Below are 14,473 nucleotides of genomic sequence, written 5' to 3'. Positions count from 1 at the left end.
TATAGAAGAGAAAATATTTGCTATCTATGCCTTTATAGAAAAAGTTTGCTGATCTCTGTTCTTACTAAAGAGAAAATAAAATAGATTTTATTTTTTTGTGTCTGCCATTAAGTTCTGTATAGGATAGCTCTCTTGTCTTTCCTCAAGTTAGCTAATCTGGGGGAGGCGCTTGTGGTAGATTGTTATTGTTCCTAATTTTTCATGTTCATTTCCTCTAAGAACACAGATCAGCAAACTTTTTCTATAAAGGCATAGATAGCAAATATTTTCAGCTTTCAGGGCACATGTGGTCTCTATCTCCACCGCCACCATCACCACCTCTTCTTCCCCTCCTCCTCCTCCTCTTTCACCTTAATCCGTCTCTCTCTTTTTTTAAAAATTTTACTACCCCTAAACTATATAAAAACATTCTTAGCCCATGGGCTGAACACAACAATCCACAAACCACGTTTGGCCTGTGAGAGCAGCTTGCTAACCAACCACAGTGTATGAGGATTCTGTGTCCGCGTCCTTGGCCATGTGACCGACAGTGCATCCTCTGGGAAAAGCATCTGTTCTTCCCCCTGCCCTGTGATGTTGGCTTTGTCCATGTGACTTGCTTTAGCCAATGGAAACTGAGTGGGTATGATGTACACCATGCCCATTCAGAATCTTTAATAGCTGCCCCATGCTTGTGCTAACTCTCTTGGCTCTTTTTCCTTCTAACTTGAGAATACTATGTTCCAAATGGGAACACTCCTTAAGTTTGCATCCTGGAATGAGAAGGTGCATAAAGCAGAGTTATAGCCAGCCTACAACTGCGAATACATAATGTGAATGAGAAAGAACCCATTGGTGTAAGCCACTTACATTTGGGGTTATTTGTTACCCAGCATAGTCTAAAGAAAGCCGACTAATATAATGTTATAGATAAAAAATACATAGTGCACATATACACAAAATAAGCAACAGAATTTAGATGGAGGTGACTTCTGAGTCAAGAGCAGACTGATTGAAATTATTTATTCAGCTGCAGAAGTATAGGGCTAAGAAAAAGTAAGAAAAATACAAATATGTACAGAGGGATGTTCACTGGTGAACATAAACACTGGCAGAAGGCAGACCAGTTGAAGGGTTTGTCACTGATAACAGAGTCCTTTTAATTAACATCAGATCCCCAAACAAGGTTCCTGCTAAGGGGATTTGACATAGGCATGATAAGAGTCTAATAAAAATAACTCAGCATGAAATTGCTAATTTCCGACGGGAAGTGGTAATTGGGAATTTGTGAGTCTGAACAGTTTTCCAGGTGTACTAACCCAAACTTATAGGACCTGATTCCTGGAAAGATAACATTTATGGGAAATAGTAAAATTCCAAGGGACACTGAAGGTATCTCAGACATTCGAGCCAGTATTTACTAAATCAGTTAATTGTTTAAATGGGTTTTCTTGATACCTAGCAACTATATCTTTTGGAATCATGCTATTCTGATTAAGGAACATTAAGGAACAAGAAGGAACATGATTAAAAATGTGTGTGTGTGTGTGTGCGTATAACATAAGCAGTGCCATATTGTAGTACGTTTTTTAAATTTCCTTTTTTCACACAGCAGTATGTTTTTGTGATCTTATATTTATACATATAAATCTAGCTCACTCCCTCTATTTGTTGTGTAATATGCCATTATATAAATATGCTATATTTTATTTAGACATTTTCCTATTAATAAACCTTTAATTTTATTCATGCATTTATTTAACAAATGTTTATTGAGCACTCACTCTGTCCTAGGCACTGTGCTAGGTATTCATGTTATATCGATGAAGAAAACAGACAAAAATCTTTGCTGCCATGGTACTTTGTTGGGGTAGCACAAAATAAATAATAAGCATAATAACTAAGCCAAACATGAAGTATATTAGAAGGTGATAGGTTATACAGAAAAAAAAATTAAGGGGAATGAGGAGTGGTATTGAGGGGAACAGATCAGTATTTTAAAGAGTATGGTCTGGTTAAATCCCCTGGATAATATTTGAGCAAAGATTTAAGGTGAGGGACTTAGCCAGGTGAATATCTGGGGGAAGAGGATTGCTATCAGAGGAAAGGGCCAGAACAAAGCCCCTAAGGTGGGAGCATGCCTGGTGTGTTCAGGAAACCCAGGAATGGGGAGCAAAGAGGAAAAGGAGGAGGATCTGAGTCGCAGATAAGATGGGGTTGAATGGGGAATCGTGCTTGGTCTCATCGTCCATTGTAAGGACTGTTGGCTTATACTCTGAGGAAATGGGAAGTGCAGGATTTTGAGCAGAGAAGTGACATGATGTATACTTTAAAGGGGGCACTTTGGCTGTTATGTTAAGAATAGATGACTCGAGAGCTCGAGTGGAAGCAGGGAGACCCGTTCGGAAGTTATTACAGGAATGCAGGTGAGACTTGAGGCCTTAGACCAGAGGGTAGCAGCAGAAGTGGTAAAAAATGGTCAGATTCTGAGGATATTTTGAATGTAGAAGCAACAAGATTGGCAGATGAATTACATACAGAGTACAAAAGAAAAAGAGGGTTTTCGCCTAAGCGGCTGCAAAGATGAAGTTGGCCACAACAGAGATGACAAGCGTTGAGTTGGAGATGCCATTATATAACCTCAGAAAGATGCTGAACATGTAGTTGGATGTATGAGCCTGGAGTTCAGCAAGGAGGTCTGGCTGGAGTTGTGAATTTAGAAGTCATCAGTGGTACAGATTGCACGTAGAGCCATGAGATGACATGAAATTGCAGTGAGCGAGTGCCAAAAAGAATAGAAGTAAAGAAACAAGGACTAAACCCGGCTGCCTACAATATTAAGAGGCGAGGGAAAAGGGTGGGAATTACACAAAGAGACCGAAAGGGGGAACTATTGAGATAGGAAGAGAAACTACAATAACACTGGGAGCCAAGCAAGAAAATGAATCATAGAGGAAGAAGTCATCAGTTGTGTCAGATGCTGCTAAATTTTTCAAGCCAGTGACGAGTTGACACCATCACCATTGCCAACAGTGATGAGTGGTCACAGTGGAGTGGTGGAGCTGAACACCTGCCTGGAAGGGTGTTCGCAAGCAGGGGAGTCTCATCAGACACACTAGCAGCTCTGGCATCTTCCTTTTCCTTTTTTCATGGATAAGAACACATTCTCCCCAGTAACCATTTTGAAAGGGTTTTACTCCTGTGTGGAGGAAAATAGCGATCTTGTCGAAGGTCGGAAAATGAGGACTACTCAGTGTGTTAGCTGCTACTGCCACAGAATAATTCATGGGTGTTGCCTCGGAGAGCGGTTGTGATGAACTCCATCTGCACAGTTTTCCTAACAGTTTTATTGAGATATAATTCACATATCATACAATTCACTCATTTAAAGTGTGCATTTAATGACTTTTAGTGTATTCAGAGTTGTGTATCCAACACCACAGTCAATTTTAGAACATTTCCATCATTCCTGAAGAAATCCTGTACCCATTGGCATTCACTCCCATTGGCCTTCTACCCTCTCCCTGGCAACCTCTCATCTACTCTGCCTTGTATCGGTTTGCCCTTTCTGAACGTTTTATACAAATGGAACCATACAGTATCGTCTTTTGTGATTGGCTTCTTCCAGTTAGCATAATGTCTTCAAAGTTTATCCGTGTCGTAATACCTATCAGCACTCCAGTTTTTATTTTTGAATAATGTTGCATTGTATGGATATACCACAGTTTACTCTCAGTCAGTGGACATTTGGTTATTTGCACTATTATGAAAAATGCTACTATGAATATTTGTGTCAAGTTTTTGTATGGATATATATTTTCAGTTATCTTGGTATATACCTGGAGTGGAACTGCTGGGTCATATGGTAACTCTATATTTAATATTTTGAGGAATTGTTAAACTTTTTAAAGTGGCTATTCCACTTTGTATGAGGGTTCCGCCAACAATGTGTAGGCATTCCAAATTCTGTTTCCTTCTCCAAACTTGTTATTCTTTGTCTTGTTAAAAAAAATTATTTTCCCTGTCCTAATGAGTACGAAGTAGTATCTCCATGTGGTTTTGATGTTCATTTTTCTAATGACTAATGATGTTGAGCATCTTTTCATGTGCCCATTGGCCATTTGTATATCTTCGGAGAAATGTTTTTTCAAATCCTTTGCCCATTTTTTTAAACTAGATTATCTGTTTCTTTACTATTGAGTTATTAGAGTTCTTTATATACTCTGAATACAAGCCCCTTATCAGATATATGATTTGCAAATATATTCTTCCATTTCGTGAATTGTCTTTCACATTCTTGACAATGTTTTTTGAAGCACAACATTTTTAAAGTTTGATGAAGATCAGTTTATCTATTTTTTTCTTTTGTTTCTTGTGTTCTTGGTACCATATTTAACAAACCATTGCTTAAGCCAAGGACCTAGAAATTTACTGCTCTGTTTTTTCTAAACATTTTATAGTTTTGGCTGTTATATTTAGGTCTGTGATCCGTTTTAACTTAATCTTTATGTGTGGTGTGAGGTAGGGGTTCAACATCGTTCTTTTACATGTAGATATTCAGTTGTTCCAGCTTACTTGTGGGAAAGACTATTCTTTCCCCCATTGGAATTGGCCCAGCACCCTTGTTGAAAATCAATTGACCATAGATATATAGATTTATTTCTGGACTTTAAATTCTATTCTATTGACCTACACATATATTTGTATATTCTATCCTTACACCAGTACTACATTGTCTGGATTATTGTAATATTACATTGATTTGTTTCTGGATGCTACACCAAGCATGTGTTTCCAGGATAAATCCTACTTGCTGATGTTGTGTAATTTTTATGAATGTTGCTGAATTCATTTGCTAGTATTTTGGTGAGGATTTTGCGTCTATATTCACAGGGGGCGTTGGTCTGTAGTTTTCTATTGTGATGTCCTTGCCTATTTTTGGTACCAAGGTAATCCTGGCCTCTTAGATGAGTAGGGAAGTGTGCCCTCCTCTTTCAGTTTCTGGGAGAGATTGTGAATAATTGGTATTAATTTTTTTAATGTTTGTTAGAATTCACTAGTGAAATCCCCCATACCTGTGGTTCATTTCTGTAGTTACTGTTTGTTTGGTGCTTTTCTGCAGCAATTCTGTAATGTCTTGTCTTCAGTACTTTGCCTGGCCACCACAGTCTCTGCTGGGTTAGCTTGAGCTCAGGTACTGACTAAACAGAAATTTCCAAATGCGTTGATCCTATACTTTCGATCCTTGGCCGAGGAGCTTTCACAGGACCTCAAGGTGAGCCAGAGGTGAGAGAGGAGGGTCTGCTCAGGCCTTTCCTGGTGCTGTGCATAGCCCAGCACCTGCACGTGGCCATCCAGATGCCCAGGAACGTGCCAGGTCTTTTCCGAGCACCCCGTGGGCATACTGTTTTGCAGCTTTTCTTTCTTTCCCTTTAAGGTTTTTGACCTGCCTCGTGTTTTCTCCTGCTGGTGTCAGCACCTCAGGCAGCTGCAATATTAAGTCTTTGCTGCTGATTATTTGTGAAAAATGTCCCAGGCTTTTCCGACTGTATGAGCTCTAAGACAGGTCAAATGACAGCAACCCTGCACTTGGGGCTTTTCAGGGGGCTGTCAGACAGGCCAAGCAGTGACAGTTCTCTGGAGATGGGCCTTTTTGAGGCACCCCAACCCTAGTTTTCCCCATCCCGTGACAACTAGGCTGCTGGTTTCCATGGCTACCACAGACCTGGGGGGAGGCTGATGGGAATAGGGTGAGTTAAAATGCCACAAAGCTCTCTGTTTTTACTGAGATTTGGATGTTTTTCTTAAATAAATACTCTTCAGGTTATTGCCACCTTGGGTTAATTTCCACAGTTTGGAAAAAGTTGACTTGGACAGAGTTTGCTAGAGTTCTCATTGCTTTTGTGAAGGAGCAGATTCTCAGGGGTTACTCGACTATTCCAGAAGCCCATCACCTTGTTTTCAACACCAAAAAGGTTTTAATTTTATTTTATTCAAGGCCCAGTGTAGATGGATTTACTGCCTCTTACCCGTTTTCACACACTGAACACACCGGTGTAACTCATACCCAGAATGCTCTTCAGGCCCCTTTGCAGCCTTTAACTATCCCTCTGCCACAATAACATGTTTCTGAATTTAATATAATTTGAATTATTTAGTGCATACCCTTTTGTTTTTATTCAACATTGCCTTTGTGAGATTGACCTGTGTTGTTGAATGCAATTGTTCATCCATCCTCATTGCTATGGTGTCCCATTGTGTGGATATACCACTAGTCACCCATTCTACACAGGTGGGCAATTGCATTGCTTACAGTTTGGGGCTGTCACATTACATTCTTGCACACACATTTTTGATATCATTCCTGTTAGATACATACCTAGAAATGGACTACCTTGGTCATATATGAGTGTTGAGTGTTAGCGGACACAGTTTTTAGAGGTGATATACTACCAGTTTACATCCCACGGCAATGTGTAAGAGTTCTGTTTACTTAGCATCTTCACCATCGTTGGTATGATTCAGCTTTCTCACTTAATTGTCCTGATGCGTGTGTAGTGGTATCACTGTGATACCACTTTAATTTGCATTTAATGCATTTGGCCAATTTTCATAGGTTCGTCTGCTATTTTCTTATGAATTTGTAGGAGTTTCCACATTTCCTGTATACCAATGTATTCTGTATAGGTTTACAAGCATCTTCTCCTGCTCTGTAACTTGTCTTTTCTCTCTTTAAATGATGGTGTCAGATAAAGAGTTGTCCATTTTAATGGAGTTTAATTTACCCAGATATTCTGCTTTGTGTTTAGTACTTCTTGGGTCCTGTTTAAAACCCTTACTGGCCAAAGAAAATTAAAGATGCAACCAACTGCTTTAATTTTTTCTGCAAAAATTTTTAAAGACTTATTATTTAGGCAGAACACTAGTTTCTCTTCAAGAATACCAGTGTTTCCCCAAGAGTGTATATTACAAATGATTGCCCTCTTTCATTCACAAAAACATCCACAAAGCATCATGCCTCATAGAACTCTATTCCAGAAAATCTTTGATCCTCCCTATCAAACTCGGCAGTGCTGCTGAGTATATTCCTCACCGCATTTGTTCCTAATCACCCTGTCTTCTGTGTTCAGAGACAATGGAGCCCTTAGCTGTGAAGTCCTCTGCTTCTCTCCCACAAGACACAACCTCATCTATACTTACTTCCTCTCCTGCTTCAGTGGAAGATGTTTTGTAAAGTAGGCCTGTCCCCTCCTACTAGTTACCACCATCTCTACCCTTTCTTACAAAAGAAATGTCTTAGACGTGATAAAATTGTGTAGGACTAAATATACCCATGCAATGAGTGCATGGAAAACTGATGAAATCGAAATAGGGTGGATGGATTGTACCAGATTCAGTTTCCTGGTTGTGATATTGTATTACCCTTATGGAAGATGGCGCCTTTGGGAAAACTGGGCGAAGGGTGTACTGGGTCTCTCTGTATTATTTCTTACAATTATATATGAATCTGTCATCTCAAAATTAAAAATTAGAAGTCCTCCTGGAAATTACCCATAATAATAACTACCATTTATTGAGTGTTTACTGTGTGCTAGATGCTGTTCTAAGCACTGTCAGGTGGATACTGTTGTTAACTTCATGGTATAAATGATGAAACGGAGGCACAGAGCGGGTAAGTCACTTATCCAGTGTTACCCGACTGATAATGGCAGAACTCGCATTAGGATCCAGGCAGCCTCACTCCAGAGAGAGAGCTCTTAGCCACTTCTTCGAGGAGGGGTGAAGAGCTCTTAGTCTTACTTCATGTATATCTGTCTTCGTCTCCTGCCTCCTACTCACACTCCAACCACCCCCTGTACTTCAGCGTCCATCCAATCACTCCCCGGAGACTGCTTGTGCCTGGATGACGGCAAGTCTGTTGCTAAATCTAATAGATTCTTTTTGGTCCTAACCATTCTTTCTGAAGCCCTTGATATTGATCATACACTCAAAAAGTATTTATTGAGTACCTACTGTGTGTCAGATTCTTGACTGACTACAACAAACAAGAGGAAGCAGAACTGCTGTGGCTGACGAACACACGCATCTTCACTGTTACCGTGAGGCGTCCGAAATCTTCGGTCCCTAGTGACTTGTCTGTGGATGACCAAACGGTCATATTATCCTCTTGTTTGTGGTTTCACAGCATAACTCAAAACATACTACATTGATGTGCCATTTTTACTTTTCTCTGGATACAAATCTGAACCTTTCCAAGCAGTTGTCTTGGAAATATGAGTAAATTAAAAAAAAAACAAAACCCAAAGCCTGAAGTGTTCTACTCTTCTTATATAATTAGTAATAATAAATTGTGAAAATTGTCCTTGACCTTTTACCTACTTTTTTTTCTGTCTAAGAATAATTTGGCTTAATTTTATGCCCCCTTATTTGGAAACACCAGGAAGATCTCTGCAGAATATTAAAGCCTCATTCCATATATCAAAATAAAATATAAAATGCTACTCCAAGGGAAATACTTGACCTTGTGGAGACCTGATGCAAAGCTAAGCACGTGAGCCTGTGTTGAAGGAAGGGAATCATCTTGTCTCTTTCCACATGTCCACTGTTATGTTCTGTGTTATTCCTCTCCCCACTTCAGTAAAGAAGAAGCAAAAAATCCCCTCTTGCTTCTTCATGCCGAAACCCAGCTCTCGTTTTATTAGTTCTAATAGGTATGTGTTCTGCTCAATGGTCAGAAGCAGCTCAGTCCTCTTGCCTCCATCCAGCGTCCCAGTGCTTGTCTGGTGGCTGTTTGTTTATGGCAGCAGTTAGCAATTTGCATGGACAGCGCTGTCAAAGTCGCTGCCCTCAGCGAGGCCCAAGTGGCTCTTGGAAGAAAGATGACAGATTCAGCCCAGCAGCTTGCAAAACTTGAAAAGCGATTCCTTGTCAAACATGTGAAAAACAACTCTTCCCTCTCCATGACTTGAGGGGAAAAATGAGAAACTAGCTTAAGCCAGATGGCGATTCCTTGCTAGTAAAGTAGGCCTGGGCTGATTCAGCCCCATCCCTTTATGTTCCTTTGGCAAAACCCGCAAAGAACACATTTGGGGCCACTTTTCAGAGTTGGCAACAGTCTCTGCTTTTGAAGGAAATCATATGGACACAAGTAAAGCCACAGTGGATGAAGGCTCGGAATCTCCAGGGTCCGGAAACAAGACGCACGGGCCTCAAATTCCAGGTCATCACTTAGAACCTGGCCTGGGCCCAGGAACCACCCCGATTGTAACCAGGTTTGGTGACTTGATTAAATTTGGTTAAAACAAAAACAAATTGGGAAAAGGCTATATTTTTTTGTTGACTAGACTTCTTTTTAAAAAAAGGGAAAAAAAGAAGGAAGAGGAAAAAAAGGAAAAGGAGGAGGAACTAGAAGCTATAAAAACACCTTTTGAGATGGTAAAGTGATTCATAAATTTCTCCTTATTCTAATCTTTCAGTAAAAGAGAATCCAATAAAGTCCAATACCTTTCTTACCATTTACATGTAAGGTGTTATCATCGCTACTTTCATATAGTTAGAAGTCATTTAGACGGGATTTGAACCTGTGTGTATGTGTGTGTTCTTAATAACCTTGGCTTTTTAAAGAGGGAAGAGGATTTAATGAAACCCTCTCACTGAAGATTTCGGAACAATGTGGTCAGCCGCTTGAAAGGGATGTTGTAAAGAGGATTTAAACACTAGATTAGCATTGGTTAGTTTTGAAGATTTCTTCTTTACCTAAAACCCTGTGCATTATGAGCCTGTCCCTGTCACCCATCCTTTTTAAAATTACCTTGATTTGGGGTATTTTCAGCCATTTAAGGTAACACCTGTCTATTTAGTTTTGTTGCGTATGCAAGAAAACATTGACCACCTTTGTTAACGTTCTGTTTTGCTTCTTTAGGTGGCTGAACACACACAACTGAGTTGGATCCTCACCTGTATGGTCAGACTACCCCGATTACAGCATTTACACCAGTGGAAGGTAAGTGCCTATAATGTGACTAACACGCAGAAGTTCAAGGTCCCATTACAGATGTTTTTTCCCCTGTCTGTTTATTTTTGTGGTAGGCTCTGGGAATCCCAAGTTACTAACTTTCTTCGTCTGCAACTCACTAGTAACTAGAAGAGCTATCTTTAAACTCTGTGCCTCGTGGTATTAAGTGGAAGTTAAAAGTTTCCTAAGATTCCTTCCAACTGAAAAACTGTGTAAAAATATCCAACTTATTACTTGATTTTATCTGTGTATGGTTGAATCAGAGTAACCTTTGGATGGACTTGGTAATGGCTTTGAAGCTGCCACATTATAATTAAGAAACAGTCACTATATCTGGATTGCCGAACTCTGAAGTTGTCCCATCGGCACTGGGATTAACTGGCAGTGAGGTGAGAACGTTTTCATTGTGGGCAGAAGAGACAAAATATTTTATTTAACATTTAAACAAGTTGAGTCCCAGCAACAGTTCAAACCCACAGAAAAATTAAGGCTAGGCTTTTTCTTAGAAGTTCAACTAAGAAAGATAAATTTGATAATTCCCAACACTTCCATTTATTTTTGCAACTGGATAACGCAGGGGTAGATAGGCTCTGACTATGTCAATGCTAATTTCAGTTTCAAGCTTCTTTCCAGCAAGCCGGCTGGGCAGCTTTGCATATGCTGCAGAGGTCCGTGCACAGAGCTTAAAATGACAGTGCCTGGAAAAGAGGCATTGGTGATGCTGCAGAATCGTTACCTGACAAGAATTCAGAACAGAATTCTGTGATGTTCCCTACCACATTTTAGCTTTAGGCAAGACTCTCCCTGTTTATCATAGCGTTCTAACACTCAACCGAATGCTGAAATCCTTTTTTTATAAGAGCTGAATACTAATTTAATAGGAAATGTTCCTCCTTGAAAATAGTGTCTGAGGACCTCCTGGTAACACTCACCAGTGAATGGTGTGATGATGCTCTGGAGGAGCCTTGCCCTGAGCCCGTAATTTCGTATTTGTGGGGAAAACAGGGACTTGAAATGCCAGCCTTAACCTGGAGCACGTTACTGCCTCCTGTGGTCACTTCTTCTCCAAGTCTCCTCTCACACTAGGTACTAGAGGTTCAGCAGTCACCAGGACAGATGGATGCGGCCCCTTTCATGAGGCTTGTGGTCTGTTTGAGAAAAGACAGTGAAACAAGTGATCAGAAAGTACGAAGAGAAAAAGGGAAGGTTCCAGATCTAAGATCTAACCACCAGCTTGGTTTTGATCGGGGGCAGTGAGGGGCGGGACAGTGCAGTAGGAAAGTGGAGTCAGGGCTATTGGGAGGATTAATGAGATAACAGATATAAGCCATCTGGTGTTGATAATAAGCACTCAATAAATATTAGCGCTCTCCACATCTTTCCCTTCTCTTTGTAATTTCAAGATTCAGACTTCTAATATAAAAAGACTATAAATCTAATGCAGTGGCAATTTTTAAAAATTGAGTTCTTTCCCATTTGCTCATTTTCAAATTAAACTTTCATTATTTCCACCCAGTGATCATTGGGGACTGGCCTTTATCACGGACATTGTAAGGAGATGAACTGGGGGAGCTGGGTTTGAACTGTCGTGTTGCCTTTGCATGGCCTACAGCACAGTTGCTGTAAGCCAGAAACCCCTTGAAGCAGTGACCAGGAAATTTAAGTTTATAAGTGAATTATGGAACACTGACGTTAGGATGGCTGAAGAGCGAAGCTTTTGCCTTTCAGACCCTGACCCACGGGGCGTATCTGCATGTTGCTGGGCAGCCCGAGTTGTGAGTGTTGTTGAACCTGGTGCTGGGGATCATCCAAGTCCATAAATTCAGTCGTTTGATTCATTCAGTAATAAAAGGACTTCTGAGAAGAGATTCACGTTAACTGAACAAATGAGATTTATCTACACACCAAGATATCTATTTATCATTTTACATGCAGCAAGATACCTGGCCTTGGAAGCAATTGCCAGTGAATTGCACATAATATTCCTTGCTATTAAATAGCTCTACTCTGACAACCAAATTACCTGGCAGCCCCGTTTAACTGCAACAGGGAGCTGGCATCACCAGGGCTCATATTCAGCGGAACATACTAGTAGTTTATAGTTGGCACCCACTGCTCACCGGTTATTAACTATTTCTAATGTCACCTCTGGTGTTTCCATCAGCTTCCCTGTTAAGGAAATATTCTGTTCCCTACAACCTGTCCTGTTCACTGGAATCACTTTACTTTAGCACCTAAAGATCAATGCAGATAATTAGGATTGGTAGATTAAATTTCTCTTCTTTTTATTTTTGACATGCCAAGATTGGGGGTGGTGGTGTTTTCTTAAATGAGGTTTGAAGGGAACACTCCGGTTTTGTCGGCAGCACAGTAGGAGACTTACTGGGCGGTTCCCCCAGACAAACAACAGGCATTTGTTATGTTAATTCATAGACTTTTCAGTTCATGACATTTCCTGGCCCTACCTGTGAAATCAGGAATGTATCTGATTCGGAAACTTAGAAACTCTATGCCCTTAGCTTGATAAAATGAGTGAGAGACTGTGGCAGTGGTGGAGTGGACTCTCCTCATCCCTGCCTAGGCCTGGCTCCTGAGGACGGGCCAGCCGGAAGATGGCTCGAGCTGCTAAAAGGAACTGAGATGCAGTGTTTGTACTGGTGGCTTCAGATTACCCTTTGCCTGCTATAAAGATGTCTTGCCTTAGCAGTATGACTAGTTCATGTCGATTTCTTCCCCTCCTCCTTTTCACCCCACAGGCAAAGACTGCCAGGCAGAAGCACGATGGAACCGCGGGCCTGCTCACATACCCGGTGCTCCAGGCGGCTGACATCCTGCTGTACAAGTAAGGAGCCGAGTGTACCCGGTCTCATGCGTCCTCCTGCTGACAAGGGGGCATTTTAACCTATTCCAGTGGCAGTGGGCTCATGGGGAAGGTGGACACAGAAAGGATCAGACATAAAAATCGGTTTGCATCTATTCTACAGTAACAGATACTAAATTATGGACGTATGTTCAGTGTGAAACTAATAGTGTTAAGGTCTAACATTTCAATAGCACGCATGTGCTATGGAGACTGTTATTAAGTGCTTTCCATACATTAACCCATTTAGTGCTTACAACTCCTTGTAAAAGTTACACTGTTATCATGCCCATTTTACAGATGAGGCAGCTAAGGCAGACTAAGTTAGTAACTTGCTCAGAGTCATGTAGCTTGGACCCCGTGTTTGAGGCTAGAAAGTTTGGGTACAGAATTTGTGCTCTTAGCCACTCTGCAGCGTGGACTTCCCCAGTAATGATGAAACTTCCAGAGTTTCAAGTGTCGATTTCTCAAACACTCTAGAAGCTACAGCAGTGCTGTTCGACAGAACTCGCCTGCAGTTGTGAGATGTATCCGTGCTTCCCACAACTGTAGCGCGACCTGCGGGTAGCAATTGGGCACCTGAAATCTTGACAGAGGAGCTGAATTTTAAATCTGCGTGTGCGCGTGACGATAGCGTGGAGATGACAGCCTACGTGCCTTGTGGTGTGGCCCCAGGGCCCTAGTGCAGTTCCCACGGAAACGACCAGAAGAGTAGCTGCTTAGCTTTCAGATAAGGAATGTTGAGTATTGCATGCTGGCTATCTTTATTTCTGATTAAAATGTATATGTAAGGATTATATTAACTTGAATGCTGGGCTCCTGGCAGCATTTAGTATTTGTTGTAAGTGACTTTTGATTTATCCTGGGAAGTCTGTAATACTATTCCCCAGGAAGAGCAAGTGAAGTTCTAGGGAAGATCTGATCATATATTTCGTAGCAAAGTAGCATAATTACTTAGAAAGTTTCTGTAAAGAGCCTTGATTTCTAATCTGTACAATAGGAGTAATACTTACCCCACACAGGATTATTAAGGGATTCAAGTGGAATACGGGCCAGGCAGTGCTGTGACTGAGAGCTGGCACTTGGTCGTGGTTGATGATGATTATGTTTTTGATGATGACAGTCTTATATCTAGTTTCATTTCCAAGGGCTACCTGTTCCTAGAGCCGCGGGCTGAGGGTTCTTTGCACCAGGATACGGAAGCCCATGCGCATGGCAGATCTCCCTAGCAGTTCGAGATCTGTGATGGGCAAGTCCTTTGAGCTCAAGGCTGTGAAAGAGTTGCGTTTACCAGGAAGGATTGCCCTCTGTGATAACAGGGCACTCACAGTGGGAAAGGACTTTAAAGGGCCCCTTCTTTAATCCCTGGCTTTACAAATGCGACCGACCGCATGAGGTTAAACAGTTTTCCCAAAGCTGTGCAGTCGGTCCTGGATGCTGGAGCCTCGGGCCTGGTTCTGGTCTCCAGAGGCCCATGCTGACCCTCCTGATGGAGCCAGTAATTTTGTCAGGAGACAAGATCACGTGAACAGCCAGGACCACCCAAGGTCATACATGCTAAAGTGATGATGGATTTACCTTCATCAGTTGCCCAAAATACAATTGGAGGAATGATAAAA

At 41.2% G+C, this 14,473-nt stretch overlaps 1 protein-coding gene across 9 annotated transcripts in view; it reads left to right on the top strand.

Annotated features, from left to right (window-relative positions):
• Positions 1-14,473, top strand: part of WARS2 (tryptophanyl tRNA synthetase 2, mitochondrial) — a 76,852-nt gene that overhangs the window by 45,009 nt on the left and 17,370 nt on the right. For all 9 annotated transcript variants that reach the window (XM_045203710.3, XM_024570293.4, XM_045203709.3 and 6 more), the window contains 2 exons: positions 9,902-9,982; positions 12,751-12,836. In XM_045203710.3, coding sequence (XP_045059645.1) covers positions 9,902-9,982; positions 12,751-12,836 — 167 coding nt within the window. The remainder of the gene's footprint in view (positions 1-9,901; positions 9,983-12,750; positions 12,837-14,473) is intronic.

Source organism: Desmodus rotundus, chromosome 12 (genome assembly GCF_022682495.2).
Source record: "Desmodus rotundus isolate HL8 chromosome 12, HLdesRot8A.1, whole genome shotgun sequence".
Taxonomy (NCBI): domain Eukaryota; kingdom Metazoa; phylum Chordata; class Mammalia; order Chiroptera; family Phyllostomidae; genus Desmodus; species Desmodus rotundus.
This window is presented reverse-complemented; position numbering and strand designations above follow the sequence as displayed.